This window comes from Corvus hawaiiensis, chromosome 12 (assembly GCF_020740725.1).
Source record: "Corvus hawaiiensis isolate bCorHaw1 chromosome 12, bCorHaw1.pri.cur, whole genome shotgun sequence".
In the NCBI taxonomy this organism is placed as follows: domain Eukaryota; kingdom Metazoa; phylum Chordata; class Aves; order Passeriformes; family Corvidae; genus Corvus; species Corvus hawaiiensis.
This window is the reverse complement of record NC_063224.1, coordinates 14,947,501-14,970,454: the sequence shown is the minus strand read 5'-3', so window position 1 is coordinate 14,970,454 and position 22,954 is coordinate 14,947,501. Positions and strand designations below refer to the sequence as shown.

Here is a 22,954-nt window from a genome sequence, read left to right as displayed (position 1 = left end):
CAGTCACTCTTTTCACTTTTTTTGCCTTAACTGCTCATCCTTTCGCAAAGAATGTTTTAATACAATTGTCTTCACAGTGTCTTGTATTAGCAGGAGGATGTGATCACAAATATCACATCCTTTTGGCATCTTTTTGGCTCTCTGTGCATAACAAAAATGTCAAACAGATTTTAATGAAAGGCTGCATGCTTGTGGGTATTGACAGTTTGACATAGAATCCTAATATTCAGATGTCTTGTTCTTACTGTTTTTAACACAAATACTTGCAGGATAAGAGCAAGGCACCACAACTGCAGAGAGCTGGTATTTATATAATGTCCTCCTATTCTCAGTGGGCTCTGCTCAGGAGCTTGCCCAATTTCTGTGGGGTTTGGCCTGAGGGCTTTTGTGGCTCGGCTACAATCATGTCCAATCCCAATTCAGAAACCAAATTATTTCTTTTCCTCACCCACAGCACCCGGGCTGCTCCCTCATGGGGCTGGGCAGGGGGCAGCCCCAGCCAAGGATGGGGCACAGCGGGCACGGAAGAGGTGATGAGGGGGCCCACGGATGTCCCTGCAGGAGATGCACCCTGCCTGCTCACATGCTGCTTGCCAACTTCATGGGCTGCAGAGACCATCCCACGGAGGACAGCGGGGACCAGGAGAGGCCTGTGCACCAGGGTCCCTCAAGGAACCCATGCATAGGGAATGCACATGAATATATATTTGTATTTATTTAACTGCAGTTGGGCTTCCTCCTCCTGCTCTCTCTGTGCTGGAGTGAGTGACAGCTCTTTGTTTCACTGTAAAGAAAATGTCAAGACTTCAGGAAAGGGGCATGAGGCTCCCTCCATCATTTCACTCGAGCACTTCCTATCTCAAGCACCCCACACCGCTATCATCAGCTGCTTCTGCACACCACTGAGAGAAGATCAGAGCAACTCACTATTCAATGAGATATTAGAGAAAACAAAACTGAAAATTAGAGTTGAAGAACATCAGGAAATGACAGTGGATAAAATATTCTCCAAAGTTTTTCACAGGCAAAATTTCAAGGTTGCCATTATCTCTACCAGCCAATGGCCATGGTCTCTACCACCCCTGCACCACTAAAAACTCAGTTCCAGGACTTCCCTCCCTTCCATCCCACAGTGGTGGGACAGAATAACTCTTTCCTAGGCAGTGCCCTGTTCTCCCCATGTGCTATGCTGATTATTATTATGTATTAGTGGTGCCTCCCAGTTTCACCCACTGAGCAAGTTTTGTCACCACATTCCCTTGTCCTCAAGATCAGGTTGGAGGCCAATTCTGAGAGGCATCTGTTGACTTCTGCCTAGACCTGTGCTTTGTCTTTCAGCATGACCACCCCCATCTCCCTCCCTTGTCTTGCTGTTCAGGTACTTATCTTGCCTTCATAATTTCCCATGTGGCGCTTTATCAAATACTCTACTGTGAGAGATGAGATCTATTTCATTTCTTTTATCTAGAAAATCAATGATCTTATCAAAGCAAGATACCAGCTTTTTTTCTGACATAATCTATGCTTGGTAAAGTTATGCAGCATTTTAGACCATTTTTGCAATTATTTCTTTGGTTACCATTTCTTCCAAACCATGTCCTGAGCTTTGCATCCAGCGGATCGGCTCAGCAGCCTCAATGCTGTGGCTCCAGCTCTGCATTGCTGCCCACATGGCCTCAAACCACTCCTGTAAGGGTCACCTTCCTCATACCCTTTCATGTACTTGGACAGAAAAAAGTTACATTTTTTTTATTAATTACTGATTACATTCTTTGGTGGGGTCTCATTCATCTCTGATTGCCCTGTATCTCATGCCTTCATCACCTTCTCTGCCAATCACAACTATACATGCAAGTTATATCTCCATGTTTATATCTGTATCTCTATGTTTATATCTATATCTATGTCTGTTTATGTCTATATCTGTACCATCTATGTCTATATCTATGTCTATATCATCTATATCTATATCTATATCTATATCTCTAAGATAGCCTTGGGACATGATCTCTGTGCTGTTTCCACGAACCTTCTGCAGAATCACACTCCAGAGAACAGGACACAAGCCCAGTTGGGTTTCAGAAAGCCTAGCCAACACTATAATTTATTTTTTAAGGCAATTTAACAAAGTTTGCATGGCTGGTGAAACACTTAGTGCAGCTCTGCAAATAACACCAAAGAGAACGGATCAATGTAATGCCCTATTGACAAAGTCTGAACTATAATACATATATTTTGTACATTTTTATTGTGTTCATGTATGTTGATTCATAGCTGCTTTATCAATAAAAAAACACTGCACAAAGTTTTATACCGTAACTGTCACCAAAATTATTTATTACTAGGATAATAACAAATTTTATGTGGACTGAGATCCTTTGTGGTAAGATGTTGAACTATAAAAAGACAGACAGAATTTCCTGCTCTATACAGCACTGGCCCAAGGAAAGCTGCTAATTTCTCTCCACTGTATAGAGTCCACAGGTGTGCACACAGATATCTATAGATACAGATATCTCTATCTATAGGCATTTGTATCAAACATTTGTAAAACTATTTCCTCCTAAAAAAAATCGTTTAAAGGCCGACAATATGCTTAAAACGAGACAGATTCAAGAACCATGAGTTTAAACACTTATCAAACTTGGAAGCCATTAATAGCCTCTCATCAATTATACCTCAGAAACAATTACAGGGGACCAAATACTGCAGCCCTTCACTGAGCAGATCTCCCCTCGAGGTCACCAAGAGGGTTGCTCAATTAAGAGCTGCAGAATTTGGTGCAAATTTAGCGATTTCTGTGTTCTGGTGCCCATTTTCCCAGCAGAGACTTTGGTGCTGGAGGTCCCCAGAGCAATCCTGGGCCCCAGCACCACGGCTGCCAGGCCTGGGGAGCTTCCCCTCTCTGCCTCTCCATTCCTGCACAAAACAAACAGCAGAACTTTTTAGTTGCCCATGCAGAATAGTCGAGGTTAAGGTATGAACTGTGCAAAATTGAACCCCACAGAATATTTATTAAAATCTGCTTGCTTAATTTTACCAAAATGTACCACAAACTTCCAAAGGGAAAAAGCCTCAACTTCTGAATGTAAAAAAGATGTAAATATATTCCTGGTAAACCTGACCTCTGTGAGCTATATAAAATGACTATAGTCTTGTGTTTCAAAGATATTCTTCCTTGAAAAATATCCATTGTTATGGCATTTCCTTGACTAAGTAGAAATAACAGAGGTTATGCTTCAGCTATACACAACAATATTATTTCTTTTAATATAGAAATGTGCCAAAAGGGACGTATATAAAGAACACTGATAGAGTTCCTAGAGCTGTTCTCTGCTTCCTATTGTTACAAACAATAATTTGAGGACATGAGAAAAAAAATCCCACAAAGAAGGATTTCAGCTTAACACGAGCAATACTCCTCCTGCACATCTTTCCTTTTATGCAGTTTTGTTTCAGTGATTTGAGCATGTTCTAATTTTGTCATTCAAGCCATCTGACTTTCACTGCTCTATACAAACAAAACCTAATTTAGTCTGAGATGTTTTAAGTCATAACAATGACGGATGGCCAAGGTTCAGGTGTGCTAGAATATTTAAATACCTAGTCTATATTTTCCTGATATAAAGACAGGCAGCTTTTTGTACTCTGATTAATTATGATTTTGTGTCTGAAAAAAATAGCTCTTTCTATTCTACATTATTAATTGGTTATTTAATTAGGGATTCTGGTAGCTTCAGATGTTGGGTAGCTAAAATTGTGCTGTGGATAAAAAAAATAAAATAAAAAAAAGACTAGCTCCATACTGTTGCCTTTTTGTATCTTATGAAGGTCACAATAAGATGTGATTGTTTGGCACAGCAGCAGTGAATTATGCCACCCAGACAAGCTTTTAACCTATGTGCCTTCACTCTGAGTGAGACACACAGGGATGTGCTCTCTTTAAACAGTTCTCTATTGAAGAGGATTCAATCACCATAATGAATCTGAGGCCAGGCAGCAATCTTCTTCACTGAAAGAATTTCTAAAAGATTGTAGAATTTGTAAAACGAACAGCTCACAGACTAAATGGCTGTGTGGGTGAATCAATTATTGCAGGGCTCGCAGTAGTCATAATATTTAGTACATATCATAGAGTGTTTCAGGTACAATAAGATATGCTAGTTTTTTCCCATTCCTGCTTGAAAGTGGTATGTGCTCCACCAACTTAGTCAATCTTCAGGATCTAGTTAGAACTAGTATTAAGTCAATAAAAAAATCCATCTGCAGCTGTGGTGCATGTACCAGGATCCGAAGGGCTCACATTGCAAAACAGTAATTGTATTAAAACGTGCACCACCAAGCTGCTCGCTGGGAAAACACATGATGTATCGTGAAACACAAAACACATCAAGGGCTGAAATATTTTTAGAGGTAGAGTAGGGCCAATGCTGAACAGCTTCCTTATTAATACAATAATTATTTTATTTTGACAGCACCATTTATAACCATATAGTCTGTGTCCAGCTACCCATATTTCCATTAATCAATGGATTTGAAGACAACTGTCATCATTTCATTTTATTATGACTTATAGGTTCATTGCAGTTCACATAGAAGTTACTATGAGCAAGACACTGGTGGGCAAGAACCGGACCTTTGTGTGCTGCCAGGTGCTCATGCCTGGCACTGCTCTGGCTCTGAGCAGCCGTGCCCTGAGCAGGGACTGGGGGAACTGGGGGCAGTGGGACCAGCTGGAATGCCCAGCAGGGCACCAGGCTGGTTGCTGGAGAGGGTCAAGGCTGTGCTGGTGGATTAAAGATCTGGACAGGCACCTCAGCTCACAGGTAGGACATGCAACCCCCCCCGCCCTCCCCCCCCGCTCACAGTGGGATGATGCTGGGATGCTGTGGGGAAAAATGGGAAGGACACAACTAGGCTTTGAGGAAGGAAGTATTTCTGCTATATTCAAAAGCCACCAGAGTACAGATCCAAAAAACCTCAGGTCACTTCATTTTGCAGCACCCAGACTGCACCCAGCCACTTGTGAGCAAATGGGGCCCCCCAGCTCTGCAGTGTGGCCACACCACAGCCAAGTCAGAGTGTCACAAAGCCATGTCAGAACCTGCCAAACACACTTCCACATTGTGTACAACCTCCCCTGAGACACACAGGGCTAGATGGCAAACAGGGTGTCCCTTTAATGAAACTACAACATATTAAAAATTATTACAGCTTCGTCTTTTCAGGTTTTAGACAATGTAATGTGATTTATTCAAAGAAATGCTGATGATTAGACATTAAATGGCACTAAATATTCCACTTCCTCTGCGCTGCCTGATAAACTGGTTTCATTAACATTATAAGTAACAAAAGTTTCCATTTCAGTCGGCCCATTTTGTTTTCCTCACGATCTAAGTTGCAGCTGCACAGCACTATATTACAGGGACCTCGCCGAGCGGCAGCTTTGGGCTCTCCATCACTCCGCACGGTTAAAGGGACCGAGCCGGCAGCCGCAGCACGGGCGGGGCGGTCCCGGCCCGGCTCCAGCCCCCGCCGCGGGTCCCGGGGCCACCGGCAGCACCCTGCCAAGCCTGCACCTCCTCACCCCGGCCCCAGCCCACGGGGACACACCCACAGCACGCTCAGGGCATCCGTGTCCCGGGGCTGGCACCGTCACCCCAACCCCACTGACATCGCCATCCCGTTTTTCTCTTCGAGAGATTTTTCTTTAGCCGCCAAGTCTGTCCCTATTAAATCATGTGCCTCAGCCTTAAGTGCAGGTTAACACTGTGCCCTGAGTGGAAGCTACTATATTTGTCAAGGATACCTCCGTGATTTATCTCTGCCAGCCCCATAGAAGAACTCACATCTGGATATGCGGTGCCGCTACATAATTTCCAAATTCAGCCATTCTGCCTGCTCCTTGGGAGACCTCGCTCGGGGTCTAAAGCTGCTAGAATTACAGCTAACTCCCAATTCAGGCCCTCATTTCAGGCCCTGCCCAGGGTGTCACAGCCCTGCAGCACCAGGTAGGGATGCTGTTGCATGGTACCCTCCTGACCTGCCGAGGCTCACCTGCCCTTTCCCCAGACTTTGTTCACGTCTGACTGCCTTCAAGGAAAACCTCCCTTTGCCAGAAGCTACAGGGACACTTTTTGAAAGACCTTTTGAAAGTATGATGGTGATTTAAGTGCACACCAGACAATGCTCTGGTATTTAATAAAACCTCACTCCTGCCCTTGGGCAGCACTGCCCACTCAGGGTAGCCCTGGCTGTATTTTGGGTGGGGGCAGGGGTTGGTCCAACCACCTTCCATCACTCCCTACACAGGAGAAAACAAATCCCCCACATCCACAAAACACTGATCCAACAGGGCACAGCAGCCCCACTTGCTTGGTGTGAATCTGGACCAACTCTAAGGGGCTCACTCTGAATTTACTGCAGTGCTTCCAAGTGCTGGATTTGGCTCCCCATCCCACGGGATGAGCATCAGCCCTCACCCCCTTCCCCCCGAGAAAATCCCCAACGTGCACACTGCAGAGACCCAGAGACACCAAGCCCAGGCACTGCATCCCTTCCTCCTCCCACAGCTCAGGTGGCATCTCCACACACACACAGAGATATTTAGATAGCTATATATTATTGTTTATGTAAAGCCATAGCTTTCCCTTGATTGCAAGGCATGGTGGGGCTGCTGATGAGGTTTGCTGTTGACATTTCTGCATTAGCTGGCTTTTGTCAATCCTGGCAGGCTGAGAAATTCTATCTTAAGGGCTGTTCTTTATTAAATTTGCAAGATACAAAACTGTGACTGACTCTTTTCTTTGGTGAATGTATAAATAATAAATCCAGATCGCTAAAAATAGCAATTAAAATATTGCTCAAATTTAAAAGCACAGAAAAATTGGTAATTTTGAGACAGCCCCATGCGGGCTGCGGGAGCAGGCAGGGGCGGGGGGCAGTGTCCCTCCTCGGGGCTTTTGACAGCTGTCAATATTCAAAGTGCTTGAGGAGGGGGACAGGGCTAGGGAGAAACTGGCATGCCTGAGCCAAGCCACTATGTGTCTTACCAAACTTTGTCACAGAGTCTTTTATACAACTCCTTTATGCAGGATCTCTGACATAATTCCTATTTTTTTCCACCAGCCATTATATATGATAAATAAAACAATGCACTGAAAACACTGAAATCTCTCATCAATGTCTTTGTGAAAAGGGCCCAGATAAATGAGTCTTGGAATCAAAGGCAGATTACATGACTGACCATGTATCATCCTCTATGTATTGAACATAGTCTTTGTAAAGATAGAGCGGTAATAAAAAGTGGTATTGTGTGCTGTGAAAGGCTGTGTGGGTCTGTGCATGACTAATCTGTCTTTCTGCATTATTTTATTCAATCTTCTCTGACTTTATGCCTTTGACATTTTTGCTACACTCAGTAAATTTGAGTGAATAGGCAATTTTAAAGAATTTTTATAGGGCTTCAGAGAAGTCATACGCAGACTGTATCTTTGTTCAGATTTAACAGTTTAAATATTTCCTTTGTCTAGGATGCAGAGTAATCTTTAGGCAGAGGAGAAGAGGGGGATGGGGTAGGAAATGCCTAAACCTCCCTTAATATTTTGGCACCCTTTTGGCAGGGGTGGGAGCAGCGCAGCAGGGCCCAGCCTGGGGGTCGTGGGGTGCCCCTGGGGAGGGGGGTGATGGGCTGGGTCAGGCTCTGGCAGGGCCGGACGGGCTGTGCTCAACTTTGCTGTGGCCGCCGAAGGGCTGCGGGAATAGCGGCTCCCTCCCGCAACTCAAGTGGGAAGCAGATGAAATGTTTAAAGGGCTATTGTGAATATAGGCTTAAATATGATCCTCTTGCATCAGCCAATTTCTCTGACAAGATATTGCAAGGGTTGCTGTTTCTTAGTAAATAATGATTTTATTGCATCTCTTTAATGAACTGATAACGTGATACACAGTAAATTATCTGCATCTATAACATTACTGAGGATAAGCAGCGTGGTTTTAGTAATTTATACCACAGAGAGACATGCATTATAAAAATAGGAAAATTATTTCCTTTGTTAAATTGTGCAGAAGTCTTTACCTGAGGAACACCAGACAGATTAATCTCCAGAGATCCACTCGCTTGTATTTAAGCTGTTGAACTGTTCGCTGTTTTTTCCTCAGAACAGTTGAAAAAAACATTTTGCAAGCCAGAATTGACACTGTGGGTATTGTTCCTGCTCACACAAGTTATTAAAATAATTACTAAGCTATTTTTAGGTAACTTGAAGCTTTCTTTAAAACTTAAATCCAAATCTGAAGGAATTAGTGTAAATGATTTGCATTGATGACAACCCAAGTATGGCAGCCAGCTCGCCCGGGCACCTCCGGCAGCACAGCGCCCATCGCTCCCCGCACCCCTGGGTGCTCGCTCGGCCCTGGCAGGGACTGAGGGGGGATTGCTGGGTGGGATTGCTGGGTGGGATGGGGTTCGGTGGAGCAATCTGGGGAAGGCCCTGTGTTACAGATGCTGTGGCTCACAGAGGGTGGCTGCAGAGGGGCTCGTGCCAGACCCCAGAGAGCCCCAGAGCGGCACTGGTGGGACCCACAGCATCATCCTGCAATGCTTGGCCCTGCTCCTGCTCCAGGAGAAAAGGCAACCCCTGCTGCGAGCCCCCACAAGCCCCCAGTCCCTTTGGGATCGGCAGCTGGCTGCAGGCACCCGCAGCGTCACTGCCAGGGGCCACTTGGACCTGGGCGCTGTGGGACATTCATCTCCCATTTCAACCCAAGCAGAAGCCAAGGCAGACATTCCTCACCAGCTGCCAATGGCCATGTGCGTCCTGAAAGCTGGGATTTATCACCCAAGCAGGGCAGCAGGGGGTGCACAGTCCCCACAGGGATCCATCTCCACAAGTATAACCCCTGGACAGGTGGGCCAGGAGCTGGGGAATCTTTCTGAGCTGGCTGTAAGCACATGGCAGCTGGGAAGAGAGGAAGGATGTACCGGGGGCTGGTTTTTCGGGTGTACTTTAGTATCATCATTAACCTTTCCAAGAGATAACTCCACGGACAAGCCAGGATCCCAGAGCACTGGGTCGCCCCATTAATCTGCAGCCCACCCTTCCGAGAGGAGCACACCGCTGGCAGATTACAATCCTTCCAGATGTAATCATGTTTTAGCATCTTACTTCAAAATTTTAACGGGTGAAAATTCCCCATCTCGGTGCGAGATTGCATCATGAATTCCCTCTGCCTCGTGCATCAGGGATGGAAAAATACTACTTTTCATCCTTGCACAGTGCTTGATGTAAGTTTCTGAAAATGAGCGCTCTAGTAAGCCTAAAAATGTAGGATAATATGATTCATTTATAGATCTCTGATAATAGATGTGGTTTCTGTTACTCCGTTACCACACCAAGGATTACTCCTGCTCCTTCAGGAAGGACACAGCACCCTCCTCCTCCCGAACCATTACCATAAAGCAGGATAAACAACAAATACCACCTTATCATTAGCCGCATGGAGCAGTTCCCATTGATTTATGACGCCAAACACCGCAAGGCTGGATCAAGCTGCAAGTCCCTTTTTTTGCAAACATTATTTCTACAAGACCAGTGTAAAATACAAGGAGCCACCTCACCTGGGCTTGGTTTTGTTTACCAAAAAAAAAAATATTTTACAACTTGCAGGAATTCTTCCCAATATTAGTTATTAACAACCCCAAGATGGCATTTGCATTTTTATAACCTTGTTACTTAAAAGTGAGACAGCGGAAGGAAAGACTTGGCGCTAGCGTTCCCTGTGTGCTTTAATCCCAGCCTGAGCTTTTTATGCTCGAGAGCACCTTGTGATGCTGTAACTAACCTCAAACCCGGAGCAGCGGGAGGGCAACAAACCCCCGAATACAGCGATGTCATGCTTTACAGGCGTACTCTCCGCAACAGCATGAATGGAGAAAAAAACCCCGGTTGCCAAGGAAACGCTCCAGTCCGGGTAATTATTACAGTAACTGTCTGCACACCCCACCTATAACACAAATGAATAATAAATCAGGGGCTGACTGGCAGCTCTCCGCGGCCGCGCCCGCCGCCGCCCCCTCCCGGCCGCCGCCCGCACCTGCAGCCCGCCCGCCGCGCGCAAGGCCCGCGCAAGGCCCGCGCAAGGCAACGCTCGCAGCGCGCCCGGGAACCATTTGCTGGGCTTGATTTAAAAGACGCAGCGGGAGTTGGCAAAATTCACGTATCGTGGGGTTAATGTGGGTTAGAGAGGAGCTATTTGTAACACAGAAACGCTGCATTCCAAACGCACACATCTGATTTCTTTTAATCCCTGCTCGTTTTTTGCGGCATAAATCACTTAGTCAAAATGAACAGCCAAAACAGCTGGTTTAGACATTCGTGAAACATCCAAAAATCTGCTGCTTTAGATGGCCTAAGTAAGCAATGGAAAGCGCGAAGCGCAGCTCGTCTTACACGGGAGACGAAAATGGATCAGGTACCTCACTCAGAACCAGCTCCATCGGCCCGGGACGGGCCGCTCCTCCCGGCACAGAGCACTGAGCACACGGCATCCTCTCCTTCTTCCTGCAGCTCCTCCCAGCCGGACCACCCCAGTGCCACGGGCGACGCGTTCCCCACACAACCCCTGCTCTGGGTACAAGCAGGTGCCCAACACACCTGAGGGCAATTAAGAAGATTAAAGAGTAGGCAGTTCCCCCCAGCGGGTCATTTGCAGTGCCGAATTGATGCCATCAGTGCAGAGCGCTGTGCGGGGCGATGGGGCACAGCTGGGGCACATGGCCTTGTCCCCGTGGCCGTGCACTGCCACCTGGCACTGCCCGCCTGTGCCCGCGCAGGCACGGCACGCTGGCACAGGGACGGGGCTCCTTCCAGATGTGCATTCCTGTGCCACCGCAGTGACCACCCGCCCAGCCAGGCCACATTCCTGCTGAGGACGTGCGAAGAAGCCTTTGGGAAGCACTGGGAAGAACGAGAGCCCTTCCCCAGCCCTGTGTCCAGAGCCCTGAGCAGTGCTTCCTGGCAGACATGGAGCCTTCCAGCAGCAGGAAATCACCGAAGGAATTTCAGAATTAAAATGTACCCTTATTATTATTTAAGTGAATAAAATGCCTAACGGTAGCACTGGGGGCAAAAAACCCAGGCATATCAGATTAATTTACCCCCAGGAGCCCTACATGCCTCCAGTTTGGGGATCTGTTGCTCCATCCTATGTTTACATCACTCTTGCACTGGAGGTCACCTGCAGCACTTCTCGGCTCCAGTGTTGCACAGAAAGCAATTTTTAGGTCCTCACAGAGACAGGCCTTCACATGATTGCTTTTTACTGCTTAGATTTTTATCTGCTTTGATAGATTTAATTTTTTCTGTTGTTGTTTGGTGTTTGTAAACATTCTATAAAACGCCTACAGCCATCTTTCTTGCTCTAGGCACTGCAAGTGAGTCTCTGCTAAAGCCCAAGTGAAGAGAGGAAAGACGAAGGCTCATTCCAGCCTGTGAGCCCTCTGACAATTAAACATACTGCAGAGAGGCGCAGACACACTCAGGCTCCCTATTAGGGAAAACACTCATGTGCTTAGTTTTAAGCATGTGGTTAAATCCATTCTTCTTTACAAAATCTTTGAGACATAAGCACATGCCAAAGTGCATTCCTGAGTAAGGATGCTTCCCTGAACCGAGGCCATAATTCATTAAAACCCAAGGTGCATTTATCCTACTTCTTCCCGTGAGCAGGGATGTGAAAAAAGGGGAGGAGAGAAAAAACAAGCAAAGAATTAATTTTGATTTGAAACTGATCTATGGTGACAAGGGGCATTTGGTTTTGTTGAAGTAACTAGAAGTGGGCAGTATTTCAGAAGATATCTAAATAAATCTTTTTAAAGGGGTTTCGCTCCCTCTCTCTCTCCCCCTTTCTTTCTTTCTCTCAGTTTTCCTCTAATTACCCATGTCTGGTAGTCTTGGATCTCAACCCCTTGTTATTTAAAATACATATTCATGGCACTATATTTTACAGTTGCACTGTTCTGGTTACAAAATAGCTTCTACTTTTCTAGGACATAATTTCATTTTGTTTAGCCAAGAATTCATTAAAGAAGCTATAAATAACCTCCTTTAAATATTTAGCCATGAATAGAGGGTGGACTGGCATTGATGGCTTATTTTAGTACTAATGCAATATGCTTTAAAAAAAAAAAAAATCCGCATTTGAGCATGAATCAAGTTAATCATTAACACTTTCAACGTGACTCTCAGGATGTGCTGGGAGCAGCGCTTGCCCCCTTGCAGCCGGCGAGGCGCAGCAGGGCTGCACAACTTTCCCTGCAGTTCTTCCTGGAGCCAAACACAATTTGCTCTGTCCTGAGGGGGAAACATGGCCCCGCAGCTGAGGTGGGCTGCTCCTCCAGCAGCGACCCCAGCTGCCGGCCCCTCCTGCTGCCACACTTGGCCAGCGTTTTCTGCCCATGAAACCACACTGGCTTCCCAAACTGCTAGCGGGAACAGGAGTTGCACAGAGTGCCACCACTTACTTCAAGAGTCACCTTAGAAAAAATGTCCCAGTGCTTCCACCTCCCCTTCAAACACAGAGAGAAGAGTGTTGAAACAAGGGGGAGCTGGTGATTCTGTTCCAATGCACAAAGCCACACCATGAGCTCATCTGCTGTGATCTGAGAGCAAAGGATCCGGGTGTGAGGCGCAGTTAGTTCACAGGAAGGTGAGGAAACAGCATTAGCTGATGCCCTGCTTGCCAAGGTTTGGAAAATCAGATGCTGATGGCTCTCAGGCTGCCCATTTACCAAGTCACAGTCTCTCCTTACCCCTCCCAAGTCTTCCTGCCTCACTTTTTAGGCTGTGGCTCAATGGTGTAAACTGGAGAGCACCATCAGTTTAAGGTACTCCAGCTCCCCATGTCTCCTGCCATCGTTTTCCCTTGTCCTTGCTCAACATACAACCCCTCCAATTGTGCTGATACAGATACGCTGAGATTAGGAAACTCACTAGGTTCAAAAAACCACACACAACTATTGAAAAGAAAATAAAACCAAACCCAGGAGTTTGTTTTTAAACCCCATCTCTGTCACCTACTATCACTCAAGGGGTAGCCCCCACAACAAAAGCTGTGTCAGCAAAATGAGGGGGTGGCAAGAAGACTGGAAGGAGCTGCTGGGCAGGGAATCCTGAAGCCAGGACTGCTCTCAGTCATGAGAAGGATACACCAAACTGCACCCTGAGTTCTGCAGTGTTGCATTTTGAAATAAAGCTGAAGCATTAAGACATTTTTCCTTAGTGCTGACTCCCTCTGGGCATTCCCAAGACAATTACAATGTTTTCTGAGTATACAAAAGAACTAGGAGATTTTGCAATCAAGAGTCTGAGTTTATGCTTCTCTCCTTAAGAGCATTCAATTTCCATGGACATTCATTAGCAGGAGGTTAAAACACAATGGCAGAAGAGAATGGACTGCTTTTATGTCCATGTGGTAGTAAACACTTCAAGCTAGAAATGCGAGTTCAAAATAAAAACCTCTCTGTGGTGCTTCCAAATTAGTAGTAAAGCAACAAAAAACACACAAATTTCACAGCTTTTTTACTGAAAATTTAATTTTACAAAATACCCTTTTCCATCAAAGAAACTTCCCTGCAATGTACATGAACCTGGCATTTTATAGACCTGTACAGTGAGATATCAGAGAGGTTTGAAAGAAGGAAAAAAACTTTTAGCAGACACCTAGCTGCAAAACCTACAGCAATGTGAATACAAGTGTGTCTTAAAATGCTAAAGCAAGTAATGCAATATAATTGGTGAATCTATTTGAAATGTGAAAAGTTTCCTTAAAATGGTCCATATGGTATGTAGAACATCACAGCTGGCACAAAACTGCCTGTATTTAGGTTTAAACACAAAAACAATGTATGTAAGGAACAGCTTTTGAAAAAGAACCCAAGTGCTGCTATCATAAGGCAAACATATACAAAGGTGCTGACAGCACACAGGGAAACCGACAAAATAAGATGAATACTCAAGTGTTCAAACACTGAACTGTTTGTTTTCCTAATGCTGCCAGTAAACGTTGAGGAGATAACTGGTGCCAAATTACCACAGGACACCCTGGTAACTGGGTGGGTGCTACGGAGAGGCTTTATATCATCTCCAGAGAGGTGAAACCAGGCAAGACTGCTCGTGCTTGGGCTTGGCAGCACCTACTGAGTCTGCTGCATCCTGGAAGCTTTGAATTTGGAAATCCTCTTGATAGGTTCTTCTGGGGCGTCGGACAAAAGTTCCTCTGATTTGCGCTCCAGAATGGTCGGCAGCACTGGGTGAGCAAGGACTGGGTGTGGTATTAAGGAGGGAGACAAAGGCTCCTTTTCTATGACAGTTCCAGAAAATGCCTACAACAGAAAAGAATATTCAGAATGAGCTAATAAAATGCAAATGTGAAGCTCTGCCCATAAGGTCATTACCCTATATTAGCCTGATTAGAATTGTTATTTCTTCTAATCAAAAGTAAAGAAATATCCTTAAATCAATGATTGTTGCCTGCATAAGTAACCACACTGTAATTAACCTCAAAATAAAGCTTGTTCAAAGATGACTGAATGAAAGACAGTGTCTTAAAAGTACTACTTAATCTCATTCCTACTGCATAAATGATGTAAAAATTTGCTTCCTCACTGACACACGCTCAAGAAATAAAACAGCTGATGTAATACACAGTTTCGTTTTGGATAAGAAATGCAGAGACTTTGCAAAGTTGATGTCAGCATTTCCATCATACGTCATTGTATGACTTAATATCTCCTAACTGCATCAAGCTGAAACACTGCATACAAACCCTCAAGCATGTATTTTGTTTGTTCTTCCTACCAAATATGATCAAAAAATGGTGAAAGCAATTTATATGTAAGAGAACAGCATACTCGCTTCCAACTGTCTCTCTGTAAAAGGCCTAACAAAAACATTTAATGTTTAAAAATTATAATTTATATGCAGCCAATTATGTGACAATCCTTTTCAACTTAGCAAAGGAATGACCATGATTCTTGGAAAACACTGGGAAACACGCAGCTCAGAACTACTTTTCATAAACATAATTAAGAACCAATCACTCCACTATGTATTGAAAACAGAAAATACAGAATGCCCAAGGACAAGGGGAAGCAGCTCACATCCAACGTCTGATGCTCATGCCGGGCACAAAGGAATGCACACCAGATTTAGTCACTATGCTTAGTTCTGCTATTTCATAACTCAGTTACCAAAAAAAACAAAGCAAAACAAACCAGCCATTCTCTTCTTGCAGGACCTGCAAAAAAAGCAGTGCTTTTTTGTTTTCTGCTCCAATAGCCCAAGTGTGCCTAAAGCTGTGCCGGTATAACTCTGTTAATCTAACAAGAAGCTCATTTTCAAAAACAGGTAAGCAAAACACAAACTAAGTGATGGTGGTAAAATTAGAAATAAAAAAAAAGTTAGTGTGTTGCAAATGGTCATGCAGAAATAATGTATTTCAAACACCCACAAAAACAACCAAAAGCAAAACAACAGCATTTAGGGAGGCACATCTGACTGGAGTGTTTTGCTCAATCTCCTTCAGTTGCTTAGAAAATACATTACATTGTAGAGAATAATCATGCCAGGTTCAGGTAACAGACTGATGGATAACATTTAAAGTGTACTTAGATGTTTTATAAAAATATAGCAAATGTATTCCAGAAGTATACAATGTAGAGTGCTAACTTGAATGAATCTTCACATCCTGCCTGGGTTCATCTGTAGCTGTTTGTATGAAAAATGGTGATAAACAATAGCTTTCATGAGGAATTAATTTCTTGTCAAAAATAATTTTTGTAAAAACAGTGTTTCCATTGAACTTGCCCATTGCAGTGGGAACCACTGAAGACTCAAGTTTTATCTAGTTTGAAAAAATTAGTGTTATTACAAAACAAAAATGAGTATGCCATGTCATGAATTTCTACATTTAATTCTTGTATTCACCCAGTCACTAAAGCAACTGTACACTTTCCCTTATGTCGTATAGTTTTTATTTTATGATGAAGCCCTGAACTTTCCAGAAAATGTGTAAACAGATTTGTTTGGGATCACTAATGGCCTAGTCTGGAATAGGATAAGTAGGGGTGCAATGCTTCCTTCCACCAGGCAATTTCTCTGCTATTGGCACGTCAAAATAGTAATTCAGCTGATTATCTGTGTGTTTTAAAACTTGAAACAGCCCCTGGAAATTAGCTGTCTAGTAGTGCAACACAGGTTAGAGAATCACTTCTTCCCTTTCATCAATTACAAAGTACAGATTTTCCTCTTTTTGTCTAAAATCCTGCTGTATGTCCTGCAGTGAAATGGTCAGGATGATCCAGCACACAGGACACTGGTTTTGCTAACACCAGCAAGTGACTGGTTTATTGATCTTTATGGAAGAGCATCAAGTCCTGGGGAAGCCACGTGAGCAGCTCCTCCCCTCTGCCCCCAGGATGTGTGTGACAAAAGCCTGTCACCTGGTATGTCCTTCTGAAGCAAACTAGGTAGGAGTTAGAAAATTATTTTAAAGAAATCAAACTGATGGTATAGGCAACTACAGTCATTAGATTTCTCATTTTTATCCCTGCCAACAATCAATAATTAATTAAAAACTGTACCTCGGTTGTCCCTGAAGAGGGAGGAAGCTTTTTCGGTAGCTGCTGCTGCCCTTCCTCCTCCTCTTCCTCCAGAATGCCTTCGCTGTTGTCACTCTGAGTAGCTTCATCACAGCTAATACTCCTCTGAACTCCTCGTCTGTCATCAAACTCAGCAGCACTGTTCTCACTGGTATCGCTACAAACACTGTTCTCTCTGCTTCGAGACTTCAGAATTGATTTACGAGGGACATATTCTCCATTCACAACATCAACAAAGACTCTATAAAGGAAAATGTTAGCTTTAATAAACCATTTCAGGATCAGATGACAAATTTACAGTGATCTTGCTTTGTCTTCTGTACAAATTAATTATGATGTGCTTTCCCAACTTTTTGCTGCAGAATCACAATACTGTACCTTCAGAGGCACTTTATTTACCAATGTACAAGAATCAATTCTGCAGTGAATGCTGTTATGCCCTTTATTCAAGCATTAAGTTGGTACTTTCTTTCAGCAGAGTATGTATAGCTCTTCGAAAAATGTTAGAAAACAATAAGGTGTGAGTTAGGAAAAACTTAGAAAGAAGGTAAACTAAATTATTACCAGGGTTGTTTCTGTAAAGAGAAATCAGAAGATCACAATGTGGGAATGTTTTCTAGAGTTAATTCCTTGTCAAATGTAGAATACAAAAACAAATACTTGAAACATTCATTGCACATGGAAAGGATGGAGCTTTTTCCTGACAAGTGTCATAATCTGCTTTCAGTTAGAAACAAAATTTTAAAAATCAGCTTTTAAGATTAGATCAACAGGAAGACACTTCTCAAGTATTAACAGACTGTGAACTGACAAAGATGGCTCTTGTGCTCCCTCTCCATGACTTGAGAAAGTCAAGGGTGGGTGGAAGAGAATGAGAGGACCATGCCAATTTTATCAAACTCATAAAGGAAAAGCCCAATGACTGGATGAATTTTAAGGGTGTTATTTGTTTCTAGCAGCTTTATTGATCAGGCACTTATGGAAATACATTTCTACAGAAGATGGAGTTCCTTTGCAGAGCTCAGGGAGAGCAGCACGAAACAATCTTTTGCTCATCTTTAACCCCAGCAGCTGAAATTACAGAATGTGGTTTTACTTTTCACACTTTGTGGCATGTTTAACATATTCAGGTACCCAAATATACAGACATACAGTGGGATTTTCACAAGCACTTCATCAACCCATCCAATAGGTGTCTGTGTTTATCTTTACAGACCTAAATACTTGTTTTATCTCTCCTGTCACCTTAGCTTAGTGTTTTCTACAATCCCCTAAGCCCAGCACTGTTTTTCAAGCTCTCTGTGTGTGGGTGTTGTACAGGCGAGTAATATTTTTTATGGAGAACAGAGAAAGTGTCACACTGAGGCCAGGGAGAGGGAATGCAAGAGAAACTACGCAAGCAAAGAGCTGAGTATGTTTTGAAGAGACAGAAAGGAAGAGACAGAACACAGCAAACTGATAACCAGGAAAGCAGGAGTATTACAAGTGGTAGCTCTGGTCAGTTCTGTCTGAAAACAGAGAAAAAAAATGGCAGCGAATTAACCAGAATACGTAACATAACTGCTGCATTCCTTCCTGAGGATGGTATGTACCGGCAAATTTACCTCAATTTCAGAAGCTCTGAAAAAGCAGGTAAATGACAGACTGCTATTTGGAAAAGGAAGCATTAAGCTCAGAAATATTTTATGGATATGAAAGCACGGAAACCATGCAGAAGGCACAAACTTTCATTTTTAAGTAGTAAATTCAGTTCCAGCTGTTTCTTTCAGGAAACCATAGGCTGGGTTTCACACTCTCAGTGGACAGAAATGAAAGGAGAAGGTCTCCTCAGGGGAAAGCTCCCATGCTAAAGCCATAATTTACCCACCGGTAAATGTCTGCTGGGGTTTTGATGTTGGGCAGCTCTGGAGTTGCATGGCCATTGCCACTGCTGTTCTTCCTTTTACGCTTGGCCTCTTCCTTCTTTTCACTGAATTTCAAAGTAGTATTTTTTCCTGTGTTTATTCTTACCTGAAAATTGAACACAAATGATGGTCTAGACCATAAAATCAACAATCGCCAGGAAGATCAACTGACTCCTGACATTCTCTTACCCAAGCAGATGGGGACTAGGAAGCATAGGTAAGTTAAACAAATGTATGAATGGTAACATTCATAGCGTGAACTGTTTATTCTCTACCACTTGCACTAGGCTGGGGCATTTCTTTGCACTAATGTGCACATATTTTGCATATAATATATGACAGTCTGCTTATTCAAGCTCTGCTCAATAGCTGAGCTGTTCAAAGGTCAGTTTAAAGGCAAGTAAGAAGTCATTAAAAAAACTCCTACACAGGATACTGCCTTTTACAACAGCCAGAAGCCAGAACAGCAAGGCAGACATTTGAAGATCTCTTTTTTAATACCATATTTAGGACTGCAGGATCTAAACAGTGGGTTTTAATCATTTGAAAAAAAAAAACCCAAATGTCACCTCCAGCTAGCACTCTACTGCATCTACAGATCTAAAATTTTCAGGTTTAGGTATGGCATATATATTTTATGTAATCTCTTGAGCAAAAGATAAAAATTAAATAAAGTACAAACCCTTTTAGGTTCCACAGTGTGAGAGAAAAAAATAGTTGGAACAGAGTTATCTCCAACATCTCTGTCATCTTCATCATCACTGTGATAGTAAGTAGAGCCATTAACTTGGCCCACAAACAAGTCTGAATTTGCTAGTTCTTTATGGAAGTCGCCCTGAGTAATACAGTCTTCTGCCCTACATGTCCCGTTCACATCTATCCTATTATCTTCCTTCTCCTCTTCAGAAGAGGTTTCATCTTCTCCATTTGTCTCAACTGTATCAGGCATCCTATGGAATGAAAAATATCTAAGTGAACAGAGGGAATTCATGCTCTTGAGAGACACAAAACACAAAATCATGAACTAGCCTGCATATAACTTTCTTTACCCAGGTACTATATTTTTGGACAGACTGTGGAACTTCTTTGTGCCCTGTAACAATGACTGTGTCCTTCCCACATCAACTGGAAATACCAAAGCTGTGACACCATGGCTAACAACCCATGAGGATCAGAATAGATCTAAGGATGTCATTGAGCATTAAATGTATAACTCCCACATGGAAAACTATGGATTTTCATAGCTTGTGGGAAACAAATTTCACTTCTTCATCTTAAAGAAAAAACACCAGAATGGTGGACTGCTGGGGTTGCACAGAGGCAGATTTTAGCAGCTCTGGTGTTGCAGTGCATGCTTTGCTCATGTTCCACCCTTCTTCCACCTATTATAATTTTAATTCCATCTGTCTGGTCAGCTACTTGCCCTGCTGGTGAGATCCTCTGTGTGCCAACAGCCTCACACACCTACAGCTCTCTGAACTCCAGGCCTGCCTGTGACACAGCAGCACGGTACCTGCCAAGTTCACCAAGGATCTCTTCTTGTCTCTCGAGCTCTTCTAAGCGGGCCCACAGTTCCTCCTCTGACTGAAATCGGCCCATTGATTTTGTATCACTTCCATTTGCTGGAAAATCTACCTCAAAAACATTTGATACTTTTGGCTTTGAATGAGGTCTGTGAGCAGTTCGGTATTTTCCTGTGTAACAAAAAGCAAGATACGATTACTAAGGCGACTGACCAAAAAATCTAACCAAAAAAAATCCAACAAAAAACATTCGAGGGGTGGGAAAAAACCCACAAAGGAACTACGGAACATGGGCAGAACATTTTCCATTTCAAATTATTGTTTAACTGTTTAAGTGAAACTGTCAATGAACCAGAGCACCAGCACAGGATAATAGTCTCCGGATGTCAAAGAAATACCGAGGCAAAGCAGAGATGTTTATTTACAAAGCAGGAGCCACTGATCCTGTGACAGTTTTATTACAATGTGGGGTTTTTCACCTCTTGTGCCAAACAGTAGATTTTGATTTGATCTGATAGATACCAACATGTGAATGTGACATTTACTCACTGTCCCATTAACAGCACATTTTATTAACTGGGAAAACAAACCTAGTTTGTATTTCAGTTCATTTTTTAACAGTCACCTATATTTAAAAAGCAGTGTCTTATTGTTTTGGATTTTTTCTTAAATTTATAATGAAGACCATTAGAAACTATCTCCAGAATCACCTGGAAAATCTGATCAAAATCCAGCCATTATCAATCACTTACTTGGTGAAAAAGACCCACTCTGAAAATCATACAAAAACCTGCCTTTAAGAAATAATAAACCCCATTTAAAGTTTCAGAGGTGACCTGAGATACACACTTGTGAGCACATGGTAGTCAGTGACAAGTTCTTGCTGGCATTTAAAAGCCTTGCTCCCTGGTAAAACAGTGCATCTATTGAGGATGGGGAATACCTTCTCCTGTTTGAGTGCTGTCTGGCACATAGGGAACAAATCCTAATGCTTCTGATCTGTCTCGGTGAAGAACAGGCCTGCATGTTTAACCCCCTCTCCCCAAGACCAGCAGCTCCCAGGGGCACTGCCTGTTCCTGACAGCTCCCAGGCAGGCTCCCAAGGAAGTTCCCTGCCCTCTGCCCACTACCACCCCGCACAGTTCCTGCACCTCCTCACAGGAATGAGGACCCATCCCCTTCCACCACTGCCACAAATGCAGTGGGACTCCAGCGGCTCTGTGGGTCTTTATGAAACTGCTTTGTGATTCTAATCAACAGTAATACAATGGCTTCATTACTCAGCATCCTTCATGTTTTAAAACTCTATTAACCAACTGTGCAGCCATTTTTTTTAAATTTTAAGAACTCATGGCTTAAAGATATCCTTATTCAAATACGTCAGCTTACACTTTAATCCTGAGTTAAATACAAATTCAACAGCAACATTAAAAAGCAAACAGGTGACTGCAAGTAATGCTGGAATGTGTGTCCCCTACTCTTCCACGGGACAGCACTTTTCATCATCTCATTAAGAAAAGGCTGAAATGTGTTTTATTGAGATTTGAATATAAATTGAGGTAAGCCAAGCAATCAGAGTAACTTGTGAGGATTTCATCTGGTATAATTACAAAATTAATAAATAAAATTGGAAGGATTAGTTAACAATCTATTTCAATTTGATTTCCAAATTGTGCCCTCCCAACTTCTGTTACCCTTCAGTATTAACAACTGACTTGACTACCGAGGTAAGCACATGGCTTCCTGAACACCAGCAAGTGCTTCAACATGCCAGTGATTCTCCCTCCTAATTCTAACACCGCTTCTGCCAGTTAGGAAACCAGGTCAGATCAAAAAGGTTACAGGGGGTAACTCTGTTGGAGCACTTTCTGCTCCAATATCCACTGTGCTCACTCACTGTTACCTCAAAGCCCCACCATTAACTTCATCTACTAACCAAAAAAAGTGAAGTAGTAAAATCCAGAAAATGAAGAGGTAGCAAGAAAATAAGGAGATGCTCAGGATAATTGTTTTTGCCTTCCTCTGAGATACAGCCCATTTCCACATGAACAAAACCAATTCCTGGGCTGATGAAGCCCTGCCCACCTCGAAATAATCACTAATATGGTCTTTGAGCTACTTCTCTCTCCGTCACAGTACAGACTGGTACGGAGAGAAAACACTGGTAATTTTCACTTAACAGATTTTCAGCAAAAATTAAGATACTTTCAGAGGACAACAGTGACGAAGGAAGTTTAGGATACAAAAAATGCTGCACAAATGCTGACCTGGCATGCACAGCATGGTGCTGCATTAACACTGCTCTTGTGGGATGCATTTCCTAGGATGTTACTCCTCCTCCTGTTTTGCAACAACATCTACCCACAGTAGAGACACCCCCTTAGTCAGCCTTGGCACATAAAGATTACTGTGATTTATTCTAGGAAAACCTAACACTTAACTGCCCAGCTTAGCCCTCTGCAAATCACAAAAACTACTGCTCTTCCTAAAAATGTCCAAGCGATGCAATTTTTAGACTGTAAAATTACTTGTGCCTCCAACTTTGTCCGAGTCCTATCAAACACTACTTCAGATAGCACAGAAATTATCCAATTCCTTAGCACAACTACCTTTGCTTCCCAGTGTCTTCTCCAGCAGTCTTTGGGAAGCATTTCTGCAGTCCATGTGCAGGAGCTGCACACGGGGATTGCTGCAGTGTTGGCTTCCTGCCAGTCGTGGAACACCCCAGGATGAGAAGTTCACGTTGTCCCTTGATGTCTCATCCCTGTCCGTGCTTCATCCCCGCCCTGCTGACACTGATCACATGCTTTCCCCCTAACAGGCAGAGCCTGGGTTTCTCTCGTTTCCTTCTGTTGTAAAACTCACAC

At 43.4% G+C, this 22,954-nt stretch overlaps 1 protein-coding gene across 1 annotated transcript in view; it reads right to left on the bottom strand.

The window, feature by feature from the left end:
- Positions 1-13,567: 13,567 nt before the first annotated feature.
- The window catches only part of URI1 (URI1 prefoldin like chaperone), a 41,284-nt gene continuing 31,897 nt past the window's right edge, over positions 13,568-22,954 (bottom strand). Inside the window, exons 7-11 of the mRNA XM_048316448.1 lie at positions 20,078-20,258; positions 19,247-19,514; positions 18,528-18,670; positions 16,643-16,901; positions 13,568-14,383 (exon numbers count right to left, since the gene is read on the bottom strand). Coding sequence (XP_048172405.1) covers positions 14,195-14,383; positions 16,643-16,901; positions 18,528-18,670; positions 19,247-19,514; positions 20,078-20,258 — 1,040 coding nt within the window. The 3' untranslated portion in view covers positions 13,568-14,194. The remainder of the gene's footprint in view (positions 14,384-16,642; positions 16,902-18,527; positions 18,671-19,246; positions 19,515-20,077; positions 20,259-22,954) is intronic.